We start from the raw sequence: 21821 nt of genomic DNA, 5'->3' as shown, positions 1-21821 counted from the left end.
ATCATCAGATCATAATGTTGAGTATATTGTTGATATCCAGCAGGTCTGAACTACTGTCATCGGGATAATGGAGGTTGCTCACACCTGTGTCTGCCACGTCCGGGTGGATTCACCTGCAGGTGTCCTGACGTCAGAGATCTTTCATGTGTGGAACAGGACGAGAATTTCTGAGAACACCCGAGAATAAAAGAGACTCGGAGAGAAATGATTTGTGTTCTTATGACAAATGTCCCTCGCTCGAGGAGAGAAAGAGAGAGTTAAACATGATGAATACAATGAGAAAGAAATCCAAAAAGACAGGGGCTGCACAATATAAATATAAAATATCTGTGATCATATTCATTATTATTGTTGTTTTAAACTATCAGTATCAGTTCGATTAAGCCAATATTAGAGGCGGATTATATCAGGAGGTTTTTTTATTAATATACTGTAAGAAGTATTAAACTACTATTCATCTTTCTGCTGTATGTTAAAAAGTATTGAAGCCTGATATTATTTTAAACATGTAATATTGTTGATTTTCTAAGAGGATTTGGGATAAAGTAAACTAGTCAACATTTGAAGTAGATCAAAAACGTTCATTAAAGTTGTTTTAAGACAAGAACAGAGATTGTTAAGACAACTTTAATGAAAGGTTTTGATCCACTTCAAAGACAGTACTTGGTTCAATTTAATGACAGCAAACAAGATGTAGACAAAATGACTGAACCTTGTGTTACACAATATTTACTGATTTAAAGAAAACAGATGTGACAGAAATAATCAATCGATGATAAGGTTTGTGTTTGTTAGTTTGTGGAGGACAATCTGGGACAGGTTTATACTGTGTGTGTGAATATACATTTTTTTACAATTATTATTTACAATTATATTTTAATCGCTGCAAAAATTTAATTTGTTAGTATTTTTCGTAACACTTTACAGTAAGGTTGTATTTGTTAACATTAGTTAATGCATTAGCTAACAATCAACAGTGTAGTTTTAGCATGTATTAATCTTTTGTTCATTGTGCATTATTAATTCATGTTAACACATACAACATTTGATTTTATAAATGTATTAGTAAATGCTGAAATCAACCTAAACTTAGATTAATAAATTCTGTAGAAGTATCATTCATGGTTAGTTCATTTTAACTAATGCATTAACAAATGCAACCTTATTGTAAAGTGTTACCATATTTCTGTCTCGTTTCCCGGTATAAATATCTAAAAGTTTTTAAATTGTGACCAAAGATATGAAGTCTTCTGAAAAACATTATGAAAATCAAGTGAGTTTATGCCAAATGAATTTTGCTTATCAACTAAATGTATCTCGATTTAACAAGTTTTGGTCATTTATGTTGGAAATCAAGACAAAGACATTGAATTTTTTTTGCAGTGATCTGATTCTTACATGTAAAAGTTTGCTTTTTGTTTATTGTAAATAATCTCTAGTATGGTCATCTTCTGTTATATATTTTCACTGTGGTGCTCATGGGTCGAGAGCTCTTATCAGGTTGTTGTATGTAGTTTATAGTCATCTGTACAGAACATCAATATTCACATTTATTGTTTACATGTTTTCATATCAGATACAGCTGCTCAGAGGAGAGATGGGAAACTGTACAGATGTTCAATTAAACAAAGTGTTTATGTTGATTTTGTGTCATCTGATCTTTGGTTTGAACCCTTTACAATAACCATTGATATGATCATAAATCTGTATTTTATCTAGCAGGTGTATTATTGTTACTTTAGTTTGACTTATCAGTATATTTAACAAACAGGTTAAGATTGTGTGTTTCCTTCAGTCCATTGCTATGAATCTGACACACAAACACTCAACATTCATTCATTCATCCATCAGAAAAATAAATCCACTGGTAAATTCACTGTTGTTTAATGTAAGTGATTGTAAACTTGTAGATACGTCACATAATGTTGTTATTTATTATATACAGGGGATGATCCTATAGAGACATATAAATACATTATTGTGTTAGTTTTTGTAAGATGTCAGGTGTGATGATGTCAGGAGATGATGTGTGATGTTCAGATGTCTTCATCAGGACCAGCGCACCAAAATCCGATCACCATCTTCCACAGAGTAAAACTGCAGAGGCTTTAGATCATTGTCGATCTCGATCTCTCTGCCGGCCATCTTAAATAATAATACTGTATGATTACCTTGCCAATAAAGTTTGTGTTTAGTTGGTAAAGGATAACATGAGCAGCACAAAGCCTGTGGGTTTGATTCCCGGGGAACACATATATGCATACAAGTGTATATAACTTAAAAGCACTGTAACTAACTTTGCATGAATGCAACAAAATGTAAGTTTGTGAAAAACAGTATTTAAGAGTGCTCGGTACCTTTGAGCAGGTGTAAGTGAGTCTGAACTCAACTCCAGGTAACTTCAGCAGTCGATGCAACAAACCTTTCACCTTCTGAATAATCATTGAATCTGAAAGAAAAGAAACATCTCAGACTGATGAACAACCCTCGTGTGATTTACATGTAGGGTTGCAAAGGGCCTGAAATTTCTGGTAAATATCCGGAAACTTTCCATGGGAACTTAATCTGAGGGATTTGGGAAATATTGCAAATTGGAAACTTAACGGGAATTAATGTGAATTATTTGAAAATGTAGGGAGATTTATATAAACTCTATCATATACAAACATAAATAAACATTTAGTTTGGTCGTAAGCAGACATGCATGCAAGGTGATACAAATTTTGAGGAATCCTGATACAAGCCGTGGATTTATTTGATCAAAAATCCTTCAGAAATAATTTAAATACGAGTGATTTCTGAAGGATTTTTAATCAAATGCAGGCTTGATGGGCATAAGAGACTTTTTTAAAAAAGCATTAAAAAGAGTAATGTGTCCAAACTTCTGTGTGTTTTTTTTATGATCTCACCTAAATGTTTTCTCAGTCACTGTATAATGTAGCTTACACACAGCACAAGGACGCTTTAAATCAAATGTACGTAATTTATGTGAATACATGCAAAGATGGACATTTTGACATTATTTTGGGCGCAGAATTCAAGAAATGATTTGTGCATGTTATGGAGGAATGTACAGGGTAGAAATTCAACTGAAATTTCATTAAATCTTTAACAAATTTATGCTGCGAGATTTTTTTTAAACTTCATTTAAGTTCCCTGTTATAGGCAACTGCGATTTTTTTTTTAATTCCCAGTTCAAATTCCCAGTTTATTCCCATTAATTCCCATGGAAAGTTTTCAGCCTTAAAAATTCCCAGAATTTTGCAACCCTAATTACATGTGATGTTTGTTTAACCTGGAACCTTCTTCTCAATGGGTTTCTTGTCTGCGTCTTCAGGACAAACGAACGTTAAGGCTGAAAGGAAATGAAGCACATTTAGTTATATTTCTGTGTGTTTGTATTTAGTCGCTCTGGTGTGCGGTGAAAAAAAGATTCATACTCAATAACTGATTCTTTAATGCAAACGGCTTCTGTTCCTTCAGCTCGCCTTCATCTGGAGCACCGTACTCTAAACAAACAAACAAACAAACCAACCAACCATCAAAGATGTGATGCTGTGTCCAATGCAGATACACACACGGTAATGATGTCCAGTACATACACAGATGTAGATCATCACATTTACTCACTCTGAATGAGTTGAAGATATCGAGGATGTTGTGTCATAAATTCTGCACTCGGGTGGTTTTTCTCAGGGTCCCTGTGACCTCCAGACTTGAGCCATGCAGATCCAAACATCTTACAGAAATCAATCTCTGCACCTTTCCGTTCATCTGCGTGAATCTGACAATCACAAACCCATTCAAACAAATATTAATTAAACACACCACTGAGCAAAATTCATCAGTAAACTGTAAAACTAAATCAGTTAGATTTATCACTACATGTAAGATAATCAGAACAAACACACCTGATGCATGTTGAGCAAGTCCAGCTGACTCAGACGAGCGATGAAGATCTGTCGAGCAGTTTCTGCATTCTTCTCTTTCTGTATCACTGGATTCCTCCTACATGACAGCTGGACCAGAGACTGAAGTTTCTCCAGTTCATTAACTACAGTCCACTGAATATATACACACACAAACACAAGCACAATAACAGTTGTGAGGTGAATCACATGTTCACCAGATGTTGTGTGCTATATTAACTCTTTATAAAAGCACCTGTGAGTGTGATATATTGTGAATAAATTCCCTCTCTCCTGTGTTTATTACTTACCTCAGAAATATTGTTGTCATCTAGTAAAAGGGTCTTTAATGCAGGAAACGATGATGTCTTGTTGCCTTTACGATAAGAAACTGTTGTTTTAATTCTTATAGATAAATTATTTTTAGTTTGTAGTCATTTTAACCACTGCATTACCTGAAGGTGTATCGCTGAAGTGAATCACAGACAGACCCGTACAAGACAGATTCAGTTTCTCCAGCCTGAAAAAAACAACAGATCACCTTCAAATATCTGATTATTATTTGGATGAATGTGGTTTGATTTATATGACAGACAGATGGGTTGTAAAGACCAAACAGTCAGCGACTTACCTAGTTAAATGTGAGATTTCTAATAGTGTCTCCTGAAGGATCAGATTTTTGCTCAAATCCAGAACTTTTAAAGTTTGTAAAACATCAACTGGTCTAGACAAAGCAAGAATAGATTTTCACATAAAATGTATAAATGAATATTTCTCTCTGACATTTTTTCAATTACTGAAAATGATACAATTGTCCCAACATACCGGAGTAATTCTGTAATGTCATTATCAGCCAGATAAAGCTCCTCTAACTGCTGCCACATGGGGGCGCAATACAGAACCTACCAATGAGAGCAGGGTCAGAGGTCAGTAAATACAATATTTCATTTTTTACTTAACTTGTAAAGTCATTAAATATTTTTTAAAATACCAAATTAAAGAAAAACCACCAACCAAACCTAACCTCCCAAGGGTTGTAGGCAATATTTGTTCAAAATGTGTAATAATGCACCATCTGGACACCTTGTTTTTCACCTTGTGACATACTTGTTTCAAGGTCTGGTGTGTTTATAAATGTATGCATATATTCATTGGCTTACCTCAGACCAGGTGAGTGCACAGCTGTTGAGTGACAGCACTCTTAGACAGGAAAAGGCGGGGCTTAAACTTGTGGGGTTACTGGGAATGCTTAACCTGTTATGACTGCAGAATAAGAGAGGTCAGAGATTAATAATGATTTATATCAAGATATACATGGCAAGTGTCCAATGTTATTTCTATTTTTTAGCCCAACCACACTGAATAAAAATCACAGCCAATCAAAACATAAATGATATTTAATTTACAGCCATGCAAAAGTTTTGAAGTTGTCAAAATACAATCTGTAATTAACATGTAGGAGCTGAGATCTATGACATGAGTGATCTGATTTGATGCTCTAGTGACCAGATGCAGACTGACCTGAGCTGCAGAACCTGCAAAAAGTCCAACTGTTCTGTAATAGCAGCCAACACCTCCCATGAGCTCAGCAGATTCCCAGAAAGATCCAGAGATTCAGCAACTGAGAGAGAATGTCAAAGAGCCTAGAACCCATCAGACCACTTGAATGAGAACATGACTGATCTAGAGCCTAGAACCCATCGGACCGCTTGTGCGAAAACGTGAATGATTTAGAAGCAATGTTAGAACATGACAGTTGCTTTCATTTAAGGATACGTGGAGTGGTGTTTCTGATCTCATTCGCAGGGCCTGAACTGGACACCTTACACCTCCTGAGACCGACTTCTGTCAGATTTTCCAAGCTGTTACAACACAATAAACACAGAGTAACCACAAAAATCTACTACTTCCAATGACTAAACCTATTTGAAAGTGTAAAATCTCCACCTCTGTTTCTGTTTCACGTCCTCAAATCCAACCATCATCACAGTTTTAGTGGAGATCTTCACCTCTTCTCCTCCAAAAACCTCCTGTACTTCCACCTCGTAACGCTGTTTCAAAGCCGTCAAAAAATCAATCCCAAAATCGGCCTTTTTAGGTCGCACAAATGAGCCTCCTGTTGGGTGTCTGATGAAAAAGACATTAAAAAGCATCATTAAAACCAAAGTAACTCTGTGGATAGATATAAATATTAAACTGTTTTGTGTCTGATCTTCCCATGAGCACCTGCAGGTAAAGTATCGGACTCCATCGTGGCTTCCATCATGTTTTCCTCTGTCTGGATTATCCCACTCCACTCCTAACCATAAACCTGCCATTATAAACACAGAGTCCATTAGGAGAGCTGTTTTTATAGGCCAAGCTTTACTTTACATTGCTTTATAATATTGATAGATAATAGATCTGTGATGATGCTATAATGAATGAAATGTACCTGCAGTTGGAGGAACTGTTCCTACGTAACGCACAGTTCCTCTTTCACCATCACAACACACACGTCTGCCCACAGGGTCCTCTGACATCTCCTCATTCATGATAGATGATAGATCTGTCAATCACTACACTCAATTCATAGAGAAAACACACAAATATGTGATCAGACAATAAAAAACCCATACACCTAATTAAATATCTGGGTTCATAAAACGAAAATGTAACATAACATAGCAATACGAGTTGAAAACTAAACAAGTATTAAATCAGCAGAATAACATTATTCTCATTAAATCATGGTGCGATAATGCTGATGTTTCTTCTTCTATATTATAAGAGACACACAGAAAACATCAACGATAGTGACATCAATGATCTTAGCGACTGCGTGTGTGCTTTAAACTACATACGCACAAGAATAAAAAACATTCAATGATGAATAATATTTATGATTATGAAAGAATGAAAGAATAAAAACAGTTCTACACCATTCTTACCTGCAGTTATATCAAACCGGAAGTCATCATATGTTTTTAAGGTCCAGTGCGTAATGCGCACCGACAGAAACACTGGGTGACAGACAGTGTGTTCGTGTTATAATAATAAAGATGAAATAATATCGGACCGATATTGATATGTCAGTATCTTAGTTTTGTATAATATAGTAGTCAACATTTGAAGTGGATCAAAAACATTCATCAAACTTGTCCTAAGACAAGAACGGGTACTGGGTATTGGTTTTAAGACAACTTTTAGGAAAGGTTTTGATCCACTTCAAATGTTGACTAGTGTAATTAAAGTATATTTAATCATGGTGATGCACAGATCAGAGGTAATTTTAACGGAAGCTGGGAACGTGTACGTAGTGTTTGTGGTTTCCAGGAGGAAGAAAAATCCTGCTGCACACGCGTGTATGTGTGCGCTCAACGTGTTTGAGAAAAACACAGTTCACAAACTCGCATCAGTATTAAATATATAAAACATCTGATACATTTTCAGGATATTAATAATATATTACACAGACATGCTGACGGAGTGAAACACAAAAACAAAGAAGTGAGTGAACGACAGTGACGTCATGCAGAAACAGTCTGTAAAGAGGTTTGTGTTTTATTTGGAATTAAGCAGCCTTGAATCGCCTTTAAACTGATTAAAATTTTACAAGACATTAAGAAAGTGTATATTTATGTAACCTAAAATTACAATATCTAGAAATTTATATCGAAATTATGATGATAACACCGCTAATAGATTGAAATAGTTTTTTGAAACAGCATGCATTATTCCTTTTAAGTTAAAACATTTGAATTGACTGATCAGTTTCAAATGATTTTTTTAAAAACTATACAGAAACTTAGCAGATAAAGGGTCTTTGTTGTATAAACTACTATATTACAAAACACTTACATTGACAACTATGGCTGTATTATGGTCTATTGAGGTTAATGCAATGATGCTTTGAGTTAGACCATAACAGTAAACATAGCATGGTACCATGATCTTTGTCAGGTCAGTATGTTGGTGTAAATGATGAACTTTAATGTCTTATTGCAGTAAGAAGAGCAGAGATGTTGGGCAGGCTGAGGATTATACAGTGGGTCAGGTGTCTGGAAGTCTCTTTCCAGAAAAACCCCAAACTGGAGCTTTATCATCTTTATTCTCCACATCATCATCGGCCAGTGCGCTAGTCTTCGTTCCTGCACCCAAAGTACGTGTCAAACTATCTTTTACAATACTGTCTGAATAATAATTACAATTTCCAGTCACATGTAAGTCAAACTGTATGTAGAGCATATGTGACAAGCACAAAAATCTTTTTAACCCTCAGTTTATAACAACAAACAAAGTTTGTGTTTATGGTCATGTAGGTAAAATAAAACTCTGGGGTAAGAGAGACACATAGGCCTGGTTTCACAGACAAGGCTTTGCTAAAGCCAGGACTTGGCCTAAATTAAATTAAATGTTTAAGCATTTTTACAAACATGCCTCAAAAAAGATGTTACTGGTGTGTGTCCGGAGTCAAATGACACTGGCATATTTTAAGATCTTATTTACAGTTGAAATAGCTCAAACATGTGTTTTAGTCTATAGGACAGATATTTAGCCATGTCTGTGAAACCAATGGATAATGTTTAAGCATTAATAAACTTTAATATGTAAAAACTTGAGAGCATCCCACAGACTTTATCAAAGCTGTTTTTGTTTCTGATCGTCTGTGTTTTTTCTCATCAGTTGGAAACTAAAGCCACAACCTCATCAACCGATACCGCTGTCAAATCTGATGATCAGAATCTAAAACAGAAGAAGATTACAAAACCAATATCAGCGGCAGAAAAGAAGCTACAGGACAGGTGAGTAACCTCAGTTAGATTACTAAAGTATGATTGATCAGATCTGTCTCTTAACACACACTTGTGTGTGTAAATCTATAGAGAATCATCTTTACAAAACGCAGATGATGAGGGACAAAAAATCAAGAAACCAAAACGCAAACATGAAACCACAGAGGAAACAGGACAACCGATTAAACGCAAAAAGCCGATTAAGAATCACGCAGAAGAGCGAATCAAAATGAAAAGGACTTTGTTTGTGGGGAATCTGCCTCCCAACTGTTCAAAGAAGGTCAGTCACATACGATACACACTGTGTGCATTCATTAAAATCTATGTCCTTTCTTATCTTTAAACACTAAAATCTAGCGTGTTTCATTTCCATTCTGATTTTCAGGATCTTATGTCCTTGTTCAGAGAGGCGGGAGCAATCGAATCAGTTCGCTTCCGTTCAGTGGTTTGTGTTCAGTTTTTAATGATTTTAAATTCCTCTTGTCGAATCACTGAAATAACAGAGCTTGTTTTACAGATTCGGGAGGATCCCACCATGACTCGCAGAGTGGCGGCCATCCAGTGAGTATCGAGTAGAAATTACTGCTAATAAAATACTTATTTTAAATAAATTCATTTAAAATCCTTTTCTTTGTTTGTGTCTGTTTCTAGGAGGAAAGTTCATCCTAAAAAACAGAATGTCAATGCTTACGTCGTCTTCAAAGAGGAAGAGGCGGTGGCCGGCGCCCTCAGATGGTGAATATAAGAATCAACATGTGATCAGATTATGTGAGAGTTTTTTTTAATAAACTTTTATAAACTTTCACAGGAATGGGCAGGAAATTAAGGAGGGTTTTCATATTCGAGTCGACCGTGTTTCTCAACATTCATCAGTGAGTGACAAAAACAATTTCAGGAAGCTAGTATATGGCTGTTTAACAATTGTTTGTGTGATTTAACAATTATCTATTGCCAGTTTCTTCTGTAGATGCAAATCACCAACATTTTGTTCATTTTCTTGACAGCATGATCATAAACGGTCGATTTTTGTGGGCAATTTACCATACGGTGAGGAACTGAATATCTCTAGCTTCATAATTCTTCTGTTTTTCTGCAGTTTCTCAAAGTTTTTAAATTATGGATTTGATCACAGATATAACAGAGCTGCCTTTACGCCAGCACTTTGGGGATTGTGGTATGGTGGAAGCTGTGCGTTTGGTGCGAGATAAAGATTCTGGGATGGGAAAAGGGTTCGGCTACATCCTGTTTGAGGTACAAGCTTACTGATTAATTTCACTGGTGTCATCAATACGGTCTCCTTAATAACCAATCTGATACTGAGTGAAATGTTTCTCCTGCAGAATTCAGATTCTGTGATGTTGGCATTGAAACTGGACGGCTCCAGATTGCTAGATCGAAAGATCCGAGTAAAACGATCGGTAAAAAAGGATAAAGTAAAGAAAGCTGATCCAGGACGATTTTCAGGAGGAAAACCTGCTCCAGGAAGTGACAAAAGAGGAAACGGACCGAAAGCAGGTGGATTTCAAGAGCAGAGACAGAAGAGGAACGATTATAAGGGAGGAAGAAACTTCATGAAGAATCAAACGAATGCTTCTTTCAAAGGAGAGATGGCAGATCCTGCTGCCAAAAAGGGCAAAGGACAGAAAAAGAAATTTAAATTAAAAAAGAAGAAAAATGCTGCTCACATTTAAAGTGGTTTATATGTTTTATATTATCACAAAACCATCAATAAAAGGGTCTGTGAATGAACATGCTGATGTTTTTGTCTTCAACATCCAGAATCCCTTTTTTAATTTCTGTTAACTTTTATTCTCAATGGGATCTTGTACGGTCATAAGAGTGATTAGCCAAAATAAATTCCTAATAACCACTGATAGTCTTAACATTATTATTCACTAACTTTACTAGTGCTGTTGAATCTTTCATTCAAAGATATCTTTCAGAGATATTCAGACTTTAGATCTGTGTTTAATGTCAAACATGATTATTCTTTATTAACCACAACAACTCAAGGACAAAAGGTCGTAAGAAGATTCTGTTCTTCAAACGAAACTGCCGTGTGCCTTCACAAGATTTTACAAAAGTTACGCTGGACTACTTTTAGTTTTACAGTTGGGACTGAATCTGCATCACTGTATCTCTTGCGTTTAATGGAGGAAAGTCAGTCATAGTTCTGTCGTAGCTGCTGATGCTTTTTTGTGTCATATTTTGAGTGAGCTCATTTATTCATTTTCATAATGAAATGTTGGAAGAATACCATAATGTTGATTTTGGCTCAAATAATTATAACACTCATTGACTTAATACATTTATCTGTTTTTAATTTTAAGTAAAAAAAAAAAAGAAACTCTCCCCTTCATGAAACAGCCCGAGCACTTTTAAATGTGCCACATATCTCACAATACCACAGATGTTATACAGTCATTAAAAATAACATAAATACAATAACACGGATAAATGAAATCAGCCGCTCTCTCTCTCGACTGTCAAATCTCTGTCAGCGGTGTCTGAGGTCGAGTGCCTCTTAACATATTTTTGTTGCATATTTCATGATATTTTTTTAAACTCAAATGTAATACTTTGTGTTAGTAAAACAAATAACAATGAAAATATATACGTTTGCAAGTCATGCTTGTTTTCTTTCATTCATATACATCGAGCCACACGTCACCTTTTACAGGACAAATCCATCATCTACTGTTAGAGGCTCATTCAACAACATTTCTAACACATTTTGCTCTTTAAAAACTATCTTTGCATTCAGTGTTTCAAAAATGTATGAAAAGGGGCAGGACAGAATGATTGACTGTAGAATTTAAGCAGACAGGAAGTGATGTCATGGAGCGGCGCTGTACTTCTACTCAATGTCATCATCGCTGACACTCTGAGCGCTGACGATACGCTGCACGAGAGGAAAGAGAAAAACTTTAGCATAATGGAATAAAAAACAAGACATAAAAAATAAAGCACATTTATTCATATGGATAACATAGATCATCTGAATGGATCATCATACAAAAGCAGAAAATCCACAGTTTTCAGACACACATGAATTGAAGTGAGGTCAGTACCTGACTGATGGTGGGCAGTTTGGTGAGAAGCATCTGGAAGACTGGAGGAGGAAGAGTTTGTTGCAGGACCTGCAGGAGCTGCTGAGGCTGACCGCACACAGCGATCGCATTCGTCAGATGATCCACACCTTTCTCATAATCTCCTGAGAGACAAAGACAACATGAGGGTTAACACTGTTGTGCGAGTATGAAATGAGTTTGTGAGAGACAGATTAGAGATCTCACCCTGTGCAAGCAGCTCTTCACCGAGTTGAATCTCCTCGAGGAAAAACTTCTGAACTGCTTCAGCATCTTTAAGATCTGGTAACTACACAAACACACAAAGTGTTTTCTTTTGTTAGAATAATGCTTATTATAAAACTTAAAAACATTGCAATCTACAGTCACAGATAGTATCATTACTCATCACAGCAAACGTGTGGAGACAAACCATAAAAAGTTACAGATTTGATCAAAAACGGACCACAACTCATTACATCATCCTAATGAAGCACTATTAAATATTTGTTATTAATGTAAGATTGAAGATTTTGGTTTGTGAAATTACCCTTGACAATCCAGCTTTCTCCTGAGCAGCTTTCTGTTTTCTCCTTCCTGTGAGACACAACACATTTAATATGATCACAGACATTAAACCTGTCAGCTCGTTCATATCTGGTCAAGTGCACGTGCAGTCAGTGACGTTTATTGATGATGAACACAATGGTGATGGTTAAAACCTACAACCAATCAGTTACCAGCCCCGAGCTTTAACCACTACACAACACACAAATCAAAGAGACTGCTGGAAAAATCCTGCATATTTAGATCTGTACATTAAATTATTTAACAGACAGACAGACAGACAGATGTATTCTCACGTTCTCTCAGTTTGTTCTTGTAGTTTGGGTCGCTCCGTCTTTTCTTATCGAAATAAATACAATAACCGACAAACAGCGCCGCGCCGACACCCGCCGCAATCGCGCTACTCCTTCCGCCCATCATGACGAAATATAAAACAACAGGACAAGAGAGAAATAACACGATATTAATAAATACAGTGAGATATAGAGATTAGAATAACTGCATGACCCTCAAACACACACTAGGAAGGACCTCTGTGACGTCACAAGCGGTGACAGATGAGCTGCCCGTCACTTTCGCCTGATCAAAAGTTAAGCATTATGAACTGAACCTGACTAAATCACTGATACGGTACGCAACCAGGTAAGAATATTATATCTCTTTTTTATTAATTATTTTTTTTTAAAGGAAGCATTTACTAAGCAGACAATTTATTTTTGTTTGTTTTTATCTAAACAGCAGATGGCGGTAAGGTTTCACAGAAGAAGCACAAACGCATTCAGTTATTATCATACTCAAGCGTAGTTGACAGCAAACATTGGGTTGTAAAGACCTAGGTATTAACTTTATTTATGATATTTAAGTTTAGAAATAATATTTGTAATATTTAATATTAGTAATTTAAAAATGTATATGATGTAATAGTCTGATGCTTGTGTTGGATTTGACAGTCTTAATACAAGCATATCGTATGTCACGTAACAAGTTATACGATTTTAACGTGTAAGATTATCTGCTTCTAAACACCAGATAAGCCATTAAAACCACCAATACACACACACTAATAAAATATTGCTCTGTTTTTTCTGTCCAGGTGAATTCAGTCGAGTCCACCTGGTGTGTGTATATCGAGCAGAGACAATCCTACGATCACCATACGTGATGCAATGAGTCAAGTAAGTAAAGATTTAAAAGAGGTTTTATGCAAATTTATTTACAGTTCAGTTGATACATTACACAAAATAACCTGAGGTTAACTCTTTTGTTATTACACAGACTGTAATTCTAGTTAGTCAGGGTTTTATAGACGGTTTCATTACGCGTCTGGACAGAACTTAACTTCCGGTCTCTGTTTGTTTAATGGTCTGACTAGTGGCTAAACTGAACTGTGAAACAAATACCTTGTCGAAAATAACAAATGTTTTGGTTTTCTAAAGACAAGGGGAGACCGCGATCATGGATCAGCGCTATGTGAAGGGAGGTTTGGCAGCCGATCTGAAGTTAAGATTGTATAGTACACATTTAGTACACAGTAACGTTAGCTCAGTGTCGTTTTCGATACGATCTTATCTAAGGTAATTTACTTGTTTTTTTTTTCTTGTTATCAGAAATAAACTACTGTAAAAGGATGTTGATTGATTCTTAGCGGAGTTTACCGGAAGTTATGTTTGTTCCACGAAAGCTGTTTGTTTATGTTGTTACTGCTGAAACCGTCTATAAAGGGGACACATTGTAGCACTGAGTTGAGTTATTTATTGTACACACGTGTGATCTTTAGGGTTTTCCTGAGAGATCCATTATAACTCGTGGTGCTCACAGTAAATGCTGAGTGAGTGTGTTTATAGTCGATCCCTGAATCAGTGGTGTCTCTCCAACACGATTATTTTCAGCTTTGTCATCTCTGCCACGCACTAGAGGTTTGAGATTTGTTTCCAGTCTTTCATTTAAAGAAACAGTTCACTCAGAAATAAACTTTCCATCTTTATTATTTACTAACCTTCATATTACTCACTGTACAATCATGACTAACCCATATCCGACTGTTCAGATATAAAACAATATGCAAATGAAAGAATTTTGAATTTTGTGATTTTGGTTTCTCCAGCAAACCAACTATAATAGCATCCTGTTCATATGAAAAGTACAGTTCATCAAAAAATGAAAAACTCTGTCAATATTTATTCATTTTTTTGTCCAACATTTATCCGAAATGACTACAACGGATACATTTCTTATCAGTATGCGTGTTTCATGGGTTCAAACCCATGACCGCACAATAGCACAGTGAAGATTCACCCTCATGTCCAATATCCATTTGTTGTTTTCTGCTTATATAATAGAAGTCAGTCATACAGGTCAAAATGACATGAAGTTAATAAATTATGAAAGATTTTCAATTTTAGGTGTCCTTTAAATGCAAATAATCTCCTAGTGAACCATAAAAAGTTGTCTCTCTTTACAGACAGAAGAGAACTTATTTTTACTCAAAGCTCCAGCTGTTTTTTTCTTTGAAAACTTTGGCCGGTGCAGAGCAGTGTGGAGCCCGGCCACGAGACAGTAACTGAAAAATTCCCTTATTACTGCTGGAAAAACACACCACGGTTTGAGCTTCTGCCCAGAAACGTCCACCAAAAGCCATTTTGGCAGCAGAGGCTGTATTTTCCATGAACCCAGAGCTGCTTGATGTCATCCAATGTGTTTTCAAGAGAATAACACGTAGTGGAACCTGGAATGGTGAAATGTAGGCCGCGTCCAAGCGGAGCGAGGTTTGGGTGGGGTTTAAAGCAGAAGCCAGAGAGAAAGTGTAGGAGAGATCTTGTGTTTGTGTGCCGAAGAAGAACCGTACGCCTCACGGCCTTGTGGTGGTTTTCACGGTCAGTAATGGTTCATGGGACCTGGGTCATATAGATGCTGAACATCACACACCTGGCTCCTATTTCTGCCCAAATTCTTCTGCTTTTTCAGCGGTGAAGGTTGAGAAAGTGCGAAAAAAAAAGGTGTTTTTGTGAGTGGCTTCTGCTTCATGTAGTTTGTGACATTGTGCTGTTGGATAGCAGGAATGAAAATGAAAGTGTGAGACGTGATGTGTTCAGTAGGGGTAGCTGGTGCGTCAGGCTGTTAACATTACCATTAATAGAAATAACACCATCCCTATCAGCTACATTGAAGAAACATTATAACATACCGTTGACACAGTTTAAATGGCAAAAGATTTATTATTTCTTTCATGTTTTGAATAATAAAATCAAAATTTTTATCAAATCCAAATATATTCTGATGATATAGGTGGTTGCCATGGTGTTGCTAAGCAGTCTTAATGTATTTTAGTGGTCCTCAATGGTTTGCTGTTGCTCGAGAGTGTGGGGTGGTTGCTATGTCAGACTTGCTATGTCTGAAACCACTCCCTATATAGTGCACTATATTGTAGTGCTGTCTGAAACCCATTCCCTCTATTTATTTACAAATGTTTACCTACAATGCACTCTGATTTTGAGTATACACTCACCTAAAGGATTATTAGGAACACCATACTAATACTGTGTTTGACCCCCTTTCGCCTTCAGAATTGCCTTAATTCTACGTGGCATTGATTCAACAAGGTGCTGAAAGTATTCTTTAGAAATGTTGGCCCATATTGATAGGATAGCATCTTGCAGTTGATGGAGATTTGTGGGATGCACATCCAGGGTTCGAAGCTCCCGTTCCACCACATCCCAAAGATGCTCTATTGGGTTGAGATCTGGTGACTGTGGGGGCCATTTTAGTACAGTGAACTCATTGTCATGTTCAAGAAACCAATTTGAAATGATTCAAGCTTTGTGACATGGTGCATTATCCTGCTGGAAGTAGCCATCAGAGGATGAGTACATGGTGGTCATAAAGGGATGGACATGGTCAGAAACAATGCTCAGGTAGGCCGTGGCATTTAAATGATGCACAACTCTACCATCTGAATGTCTCAACAGAAATCAAGACTCATCAGACCATGCAACATTTTTCCAGTCTTCAACTGTCCAATTTTGGTGAGCTTGTGTAAATTGTAGCCTCTTTTTCCTATTTGTTGTGGAGATGAGTGGTACCCGGTGGGGTCTTCTGCTGTTGTAGCCCATCCGCCTCAAGGTTGTACGTGTTGTGGCTTCACAAATGCTTTGCTGCATACCTTGGTTGTAACGAGTGGTTATTTCAGTTAAAGTTGCTCTTCTATCAGCTTGAATCAGTCGGCCCATTCTCCTCTGACCTCTAGCATCAACAAGGCATTTTCACCCACAGGACTGCCGCATACTGGATGTTTTTCCCTTTTCACACCATTCTTTGTAAACCCTAGAAATGGTTGTGCGTGAAAATCCCAGTAACTGAGCAGAATGTAAAATACTCAGACCGGTCCATCTGGCACCAACAACCATGCCATGCTCAAAATTGCTTAAATCACCTTTCTTTCCCATTCTAACATTCAGTTTGGAGTCCAGGAGATTGTCTTGACCAGGACCACACCCTTAAATGCATTGAAGCAACTGCCATGTGATTGGTTGATTAGATAATTGCATTAATGAGAAATTGAACAGGTGTTCTTAATAATACTTTCACCTAAAGGAAGTGTACATTCAATGTATACTCGCTAACTTACTGTTTACCATGATACAACGCAAATTTATGTTTATACACTTGCGTTGGTTCTTGTTGACAGCTGTTTTTTACTTTCTAAAAAAATGTAATAAATAAACGCAATAGACAGTATTTTTTATTTTAAATATTATAAATATCTTTAGTTAATAGAATAAATAAACATGAAAAGCAGTTGTTTTCTTTTTTATTATCGACTTAAGCTGCTTTCCACTGTACACAACAATTGGACACAATTGTCAGAGTTCGCCCCCTAGTGAAAGTCGTAATGAAGTTTCAGTTTAACCTCACGCAGCCCGTTTGCGACTCTCCATAGGGAATTAATGACTTCCAGTTTATTGTCCGTCATTCGCAGTCGCGTGCAGTGGAAAGGCTGCTTTATATAGTGAACATGACAAATGTAAATAAATAGACTTTACCGTTTCACAGTACAATGCATGAAGCCACACAGGTGTATGGGTTTATGACGAATCTATGTGACGGTAGTCTCTACTGCATGGTGTTTACATCAGTGTATGAAATCGCTCACTCATTTTTGTTATTTTCTTCATGTAATGCACTCAAATGTCATTCGCTTTATATCAAATAGTGTATGACTGAATGGTTTTATACACAGCAATACTGTACTCAATAAGTTTATGAGATATTTCCATAATGCGAACTACCGAATAATGCGAAATGTTATTATAACGTTTTGGAAGAAACGCTTTAAAGCTAACCAAACGGGCCCAGTGTTGTATTTATAGTCAGTAGGCAGCGTGTTAATCTGCACCTGTTCACAGACTCTCTTCAGTTCCTCGGCCGGGCACATCCACCCGAGACATTTGGCAGAGTGCTCTCCAACTGCAGATGGCCTGGGATTGATGCTCCGCACGCCGTCTCCTCCTGCAATGGATCTGATTAAAGCCTTCGAGAAGAGACAGACATTGATCACGTCGAGCTGCATGCGAGCATACCAATTAAACCCTTTGAACTCCCCTTAAATTATATTACCATCCAATAATTACACATCCACGAATAGTCATCACCGGGGAAGAGGCATTGTTTTCTGTTGTCGTGGCGCATAATAAGTGTGTTTTGGTGTAACGGGGTCTCTGCGGCGTAGCCCGGAGAGATGCAGGAAACGCTCGGCTGTGTGAGATTTACACTTCAGCACGTCTTCGCAGCAGGCTGCGTGTGTGTTTGTGACAGGAGGAGTTATGGGAGGGTAGAGCTACTTAAAAATCATGACAGAGCAAAGACCAAATGTCTGGATGGGGTCTTTATGCACATGGGAAGATGGAGGCAGATTTACCACACTGTTTTTACAACATGTAAACACAACTCATCTCACGGGCAACCATTTTGGGTCTTTACCCAGACGTGAAGTGAGGTTGTTTTTAATAGTTTACTATGTCCGACTATAAAGGTATCAGATGTTTCTCTTAAAATTACTAAAATGTTACTCTTACATAAGGTCAGAGTACAGAGAGATCAAATAAATGTGGACAGGAGAACACAGATGCATTGCTTTAGCAGAAGTTGATGAGAAATGTTTGATTGAAGACTTTCTTGTCATGACAGATCTGATGGTTTTGATGTTAAGATCTAAAAGTCAAGAGGAGGACACATGTGAGTTCAGTTGAAAACGTTTGAAAAGCCAAAGACTTTTTGATCTTTAAAAGAGCTCTAATTTATATTTTGTTTCCATAAAAATAAAAACTGCCCAAGGGTTAATTTGATATCTAAAGCAGCGAGCGGTCTTCATTAATAATTTATTATGATTGTTCTGAATCTGAAAATAAACAGATGACTTTGAATTATTTAGAGCACAATAACTCTTGAGCTGTGTTTTATTTATCTGCACGAGACACTCGAGCATCAGCACTCCACTTCAGTCCGAGTGTTACTTTGAAGTTTTTCTTTCAGGGCACATGAATATTTTGGGTAGCGCCATGGGTCGTGTTTTCAGAGGAGGGTTGGAATGAAAGGCTTGAAAAACATCTCCAGTTAAACTGTGTTTGCCCAAGTCTGTCTTTCACTCTCTCTCTTTTCTAGATTCTTCCCCCCAGCTAGCCTCAGGAAATACTGAAATGATGAAAGTCTCTCTCTCTCTCTCTCTCTCTCTCTCTCTCTCTCCCCCTCTCTCTCTCTCTCTCTCTTGCTCTCTCTCTCTCTCTCTCTCTTGTTCTCTTTATCTGTCTATCTCTCCATATTCATCATAAGTCTCTTCACGCTTCCTGTTTACATGCCTGAGGGCGAAACGTCTCCTGGAGAAAGAGACGAGCCTCTGATGATGCAATCGTTCTCCCTCTCTCTCTCTCTCTCTCTCTCTCTCTCTCTCTCTCCGTAATGTTGCAAAAGCTCCTGTGAATCTGTTTATGACAGTAAATACAATGTAGCACTTCTCATTTTTGAGAGTTTTGATTGGCTGTTGATGAATGGCCTTTTGTCATAGCAATCTCTGTCAGTCACGATCACATTTCTACAGTAGTGAATTGTACAGTAAAACTCATCCAGCATCCAATGAAAAGTAGATTAAAGCTGTAATGTTTTTTCACTAAATCTCTTCTGATGATTTGATAAGATTGTAGATTATTTTTGACTATATTTTTAGGACCAGTACAGTGAATGTACCATTTTACATGAACATTTTTAAATTACAATAATAAAAAAGAACATTAGGTATGTTAAATTTATAATGTAGTTTACCTTAAATAATAGTATAGGAGGTGTGGGAGTAGCTTTATAGGTGCTGTAGAATTTATTTATAGGCATAGATGAATAATAAAGCAATAAGCCCCGCGAAGCAGTGGGTTACCAGTGCATTTTATAACAGCTAAGGGGCGTTGTTAGGCACTGCTTCGCGGGGCTTATTGCTTTTATAAAACGGTTACTTCATATGCATAGCAGGGTTTCAGAAATGAAACACAAATAAGTTGTAATTATATTAGTACAAATATTAGTCTTCCGTCAAACAAAGTAGTTCCTCAGAATCAAGAGAGTCTGCAATAGAGCGTAGTTCCCAACCAACACAGACGCAGCAAAGACAAAATGAAAATATGATTAAAGACTGTAGTGTGTATTTTCATAAATCAACATTCATCTAATTTATACATTAACCATAATATTGTATCTGTTGAGCTGATAAAATATGCTTGGAAGCATGCCTAACTCTTTTCCCCAACAGCGTTTTTTAAAAATGTTGCCACCCAGTTTTATTTTAATGATTACCCGAAAAATGTTCTTCTTTAAATAAACATAAAATATATCAAATGAAAGAACAGACCCTCCGCTTTCAAACAAACAAACAAAAAAACTTTTCATTTTAGCTTCATTTGACCTCTTATCACCTCTCTAATTTTCAGCTAAAAGCTGAGATAATTAAATTTTTGTGATGAACTTTTGTAAGAAATCAGATTCAGAGATTTTGATCCACGATCAAAACTTACACGGTGTTGTAGTGTTGAGTGAAGGTGTCAGTGTTTAAGTTGGGTAAGATCGCCACCTAGTGGATAATAGTGGAAATATGGATTTGATGTTAAAGAACAATGGCGCAGTGATACTTATGTAATGTGGACTGAACCATGGGGTTACTGGGGTATTTTATCACAGCTTGGAACGCATTTCAACCAATCAGAATGAAGGACTAGGCCGAACGCCCGTTTTATAATAAGAGTTGTGTACATGGTAATAACATATCATGAGACTCAAACACGATTGTTTCCTCCTTCTTATGTTAACCTCGTGCATGCAAAAGAAAACAGACCAATCTCAACATAACACCAACTGTAACGTTACAGTCGAGATGTACGACCCCAACATTAATTTACACATTAAATTAAATATAATGTTGTTACAATGCTAAAAACAAAGTTGTTACTGCTGAGTTAGCGCTATATGCTAGTTAATGCTATATGCTAGTTAATGCTATATGTTAGCGTTTAGTCTGAAGTTCTACTATTGACGTTACAGTTACGTTTCGCAGGTCCATACTGAAAAAACACAAGCTTACCACTCAGAAACGTCCATTAACAATCTCCAAACAATTGTTTACTCCTCAAAATCTGATACAGACTCAAACATAAGATCTGTTTACACACACACAGAGCTACTGAAGGAGAAACAGCCAATCAGAGCAGAGCTCAACATTATTATTCATGACCCTTTCAAATAAGGTAATAATAGATCATTTTATTTTAAGGGTTGTAAATGGACATGTAAAACTGCCTCTGGATTATTTTTGCACTTAACAAAGCCACAAACCTTCTATGTATATATCAGAAAACAATTTAACATATTATTGCAATGCATTCTTTAGCACCTTTAAATTAGCTTTGTAATAAAAATAAAGTCAATAATAATTTTTTGTTCCTTTTTTGTATATGAAAAAGAGGTTTTGCCGGGTCGTGAAAATGCCTCTGGGCAATCTGTAGCTTTACCCAGCGACTATCTTCATCTTATATTAAAATAAGCCGACTTCTGTTTTATTTATCACACACACAGATGGTGCAGTGATTTCATTACACTTCAGTCCTGTCATACAGACACATGAGCCTTACTGGACCACGTTGACACTAAAAATACATCTGAATATGAGAAAAGATGGCAGACTGTTAGCAGGGGTCATGATGAGGAGGTGGGCGGAGCTTATGTGGGAGAGATGGGCGGAGCTTGTGTGTTTCTCTGTTTGTCCTTACCAGCTGTTCTCTTACAGCAAGCTGGCGTTTCGTTTGCTTTTTTAGCATACCTGAAATGTGATGAACGCTGCGGTGCACAGCTGCCCTAAAAATACAAGCCAAGAGTCTTAAAATATCAGCCTGGTCCCTGGTTTCACCCCTGTAACTCGTTGAGTTTTCAGGATAAGAAAAGGACAAATGAAATGAGACACCTGCAGTCAGGCA

General features: G+C 36.9%; 4 protein-coding genes and 1 long non-coding RNA gene across 7 annotated transcripts in view; 2 read left to right on the top strand and 3 right to left on the bottom strand.

Annotated features, from left to right (window-relative positions):
* Positions 1 to 1643, top strand: part of LOC135740744 (nidogen-1-like) — a 30796-nt gene extending 29153 nt beyond the window's left edge. Inside the window, exon 20 of one of the 2 annotated variants that reach the window (XM_065259253.1) lies at positions 44 to 1643. In XM_065259253.1, the coding sequence (XP_065115325.1) occupies positions 44 to 171 (128 nt within the window). In that variant the 3' untranslated portion in view covers positions 172 to 1643. Of the gene's footprint in view, positions 1 to 40 lie in introns of both variants that reach the window. The other variant, XM_065259252.2, reaches the window with a different exon arrangement.
* Positions 1 to 6903, bottom strand: part of tbce (tubulin folding cofactor E) — an 89968-nt gene extending 83065 nt beyond the window's left edge. Inside the window, exons 1-17 of one of the 2 annotated variants that reach the window (XM_073811873.1) lie at positions 6839 to 6903; positions 6343 to 6466; positions 6135 to 6219; positions 5856 to 6035; positions 5685 to 5770; positions 5430 to 5529; positions 5069 to 5171; positions 4734 to 4810; positions 4540 to 4632; positions 4364 to 4428; positions 4220 to 4284; positions 3912 to 4064; positions 3631 to 3784; positions 3441 to 3509; positions 3296 to 3355; positions 2358 to 2449; positions 2032 to 2145 (exon numbers count right to left, since the gene is read on the bottom strand). In XM_073811873.1, the coding sequence (XP_073667974.1) occupies positions 2050 to 2145; positions 2358 to 2449; positions 3296 to 3355; positions 3441 to 3509; positions 3631 to 3784; positions 3912 to 4064; positions 4220 to 4284; positions 4364 to 4428; positions 4540 to 4632; positions 4734 to 4810; positions 5069 to 5171; positions 5430 to 5529; positions 5685 to 5770; positions 5856 to 6035; positions 6135 to 6219; positions 6343 to 6442 (1578 nt within the window). In that variant the 5' untranslated portion in view covers positions 6443 to 6466; positions 6839 to 6903 and the 3' untranslated portion in view covers positions 2032 to 2049. Of the gene's footprint in view, positions 1 to 1868; positions 2146 to 2357; positions 2450 to 3295; positions 3356 to 3440; positions 3510 to 3630; positions 3785 to 3911; positions 4065 to 4219; positions 4285 to 4363; positions 4429 to 4539; positions 4633 to 4733; positions 4811 to 5068; positions 5172 to 5429; positions 5530 to 5684; positions 5771 to 5855; positions 6036 to 6134; positions 6220 to 6342; positions 6467 to 6838 lie in introns of those variants that run through there. The other variant, XM_065259254.1, reaches the window with a different exon arrangement.
* A 332-nt stretch (positions 6904 to 7235) lies between these two features.
* On the top strand, positions 7236 to 10432 carry rbm34 (RNA binding motif protein 34). The gene is made up of 11 exons (XM_065259250.1): positions 7236 to 7442; positions 7896 to 8049; positions 8574 to 8692; positions 8774 to 8963; positions 9069 to 9128; positions 9201 to 9244; positions 9335 to 9418; positions 9492 to 9555; positions 9688 to 9730; positions 9816 to 9934; positions 10024 to 10432. Exons 1-11 carry the CDS (start codon positions 7420 to 7422, stop codon positions 10372 to 10374), a joined length of 1251 nt encoding a protein of 416 aa, XP_065115322.1. The 5' UTR covers positions 7236 to 7419; the 3' UTR covers positions 10375 to 10432.
* A 546-nt stretch (positions 10433 to 10978) lies between these two features.
* On the bottom strand, positions 10979 to 12868 carry tomm20b (translocase of outer mitochondrial membrane 20b). The gene is made up of 5 exons (XM_065259251.1): positions 12615 to 12868; positions 12302 to 12348; positions 11980 to 12061; positions 11755 to 11897; positions 10979 to 11585 (listed from the first exon to the last, which is right to left on the bottom strand). Exons 1-5 carry the CDS (start codon positions 12736 to 12738, stop codon positions 11541 to 11543), a joined length of 441 nt encoding a protein of 146 aa, XP_065115323.1. The 5' UTR covers positions 12739 to 12868; the 3' UTR covers positions 10979 to 11540.
* A 1576-nt stretch (positions 12869 to 14444) lies between these two features.
* LOC135740822 (uncharacterized) lies at positions 14445 to 18127 on the bottom strand. The gene is made up of 3 exons (XR_010529261.2): positions 17932 to 18127; positions 17711 to 17845; positions 14445 to 15360 (listed from the first exon to the last, which is right to left on the bottom strand). It is a non-coding gene; the product is annotated as an uncharacterized lncRNA (long non-coding RNA).
* Positions 18128 to 21821: the final 3694 nt, after the last annotated feature.

The sequence above is a fragment of the Paramisgurnus dabryanus genome, chromosome 14 (genome assembly GCF_030506205.2).
Source record: "Paramisgurnus dabryanus chromosome 14, PD_genome_1.1, whole genome shotgun sequence".
Taxonomy (NCBI): domain Eukaryota; kingdom Metazoa; phylum Chordata; class Actinopteri; order Cypriniformes; family Cobitidae; genus Paramisgurnus; species Paramisgurnus dabryanus.
This window is presented reverse-complemented; position numbering and strand designations above follow the sequence as displayed.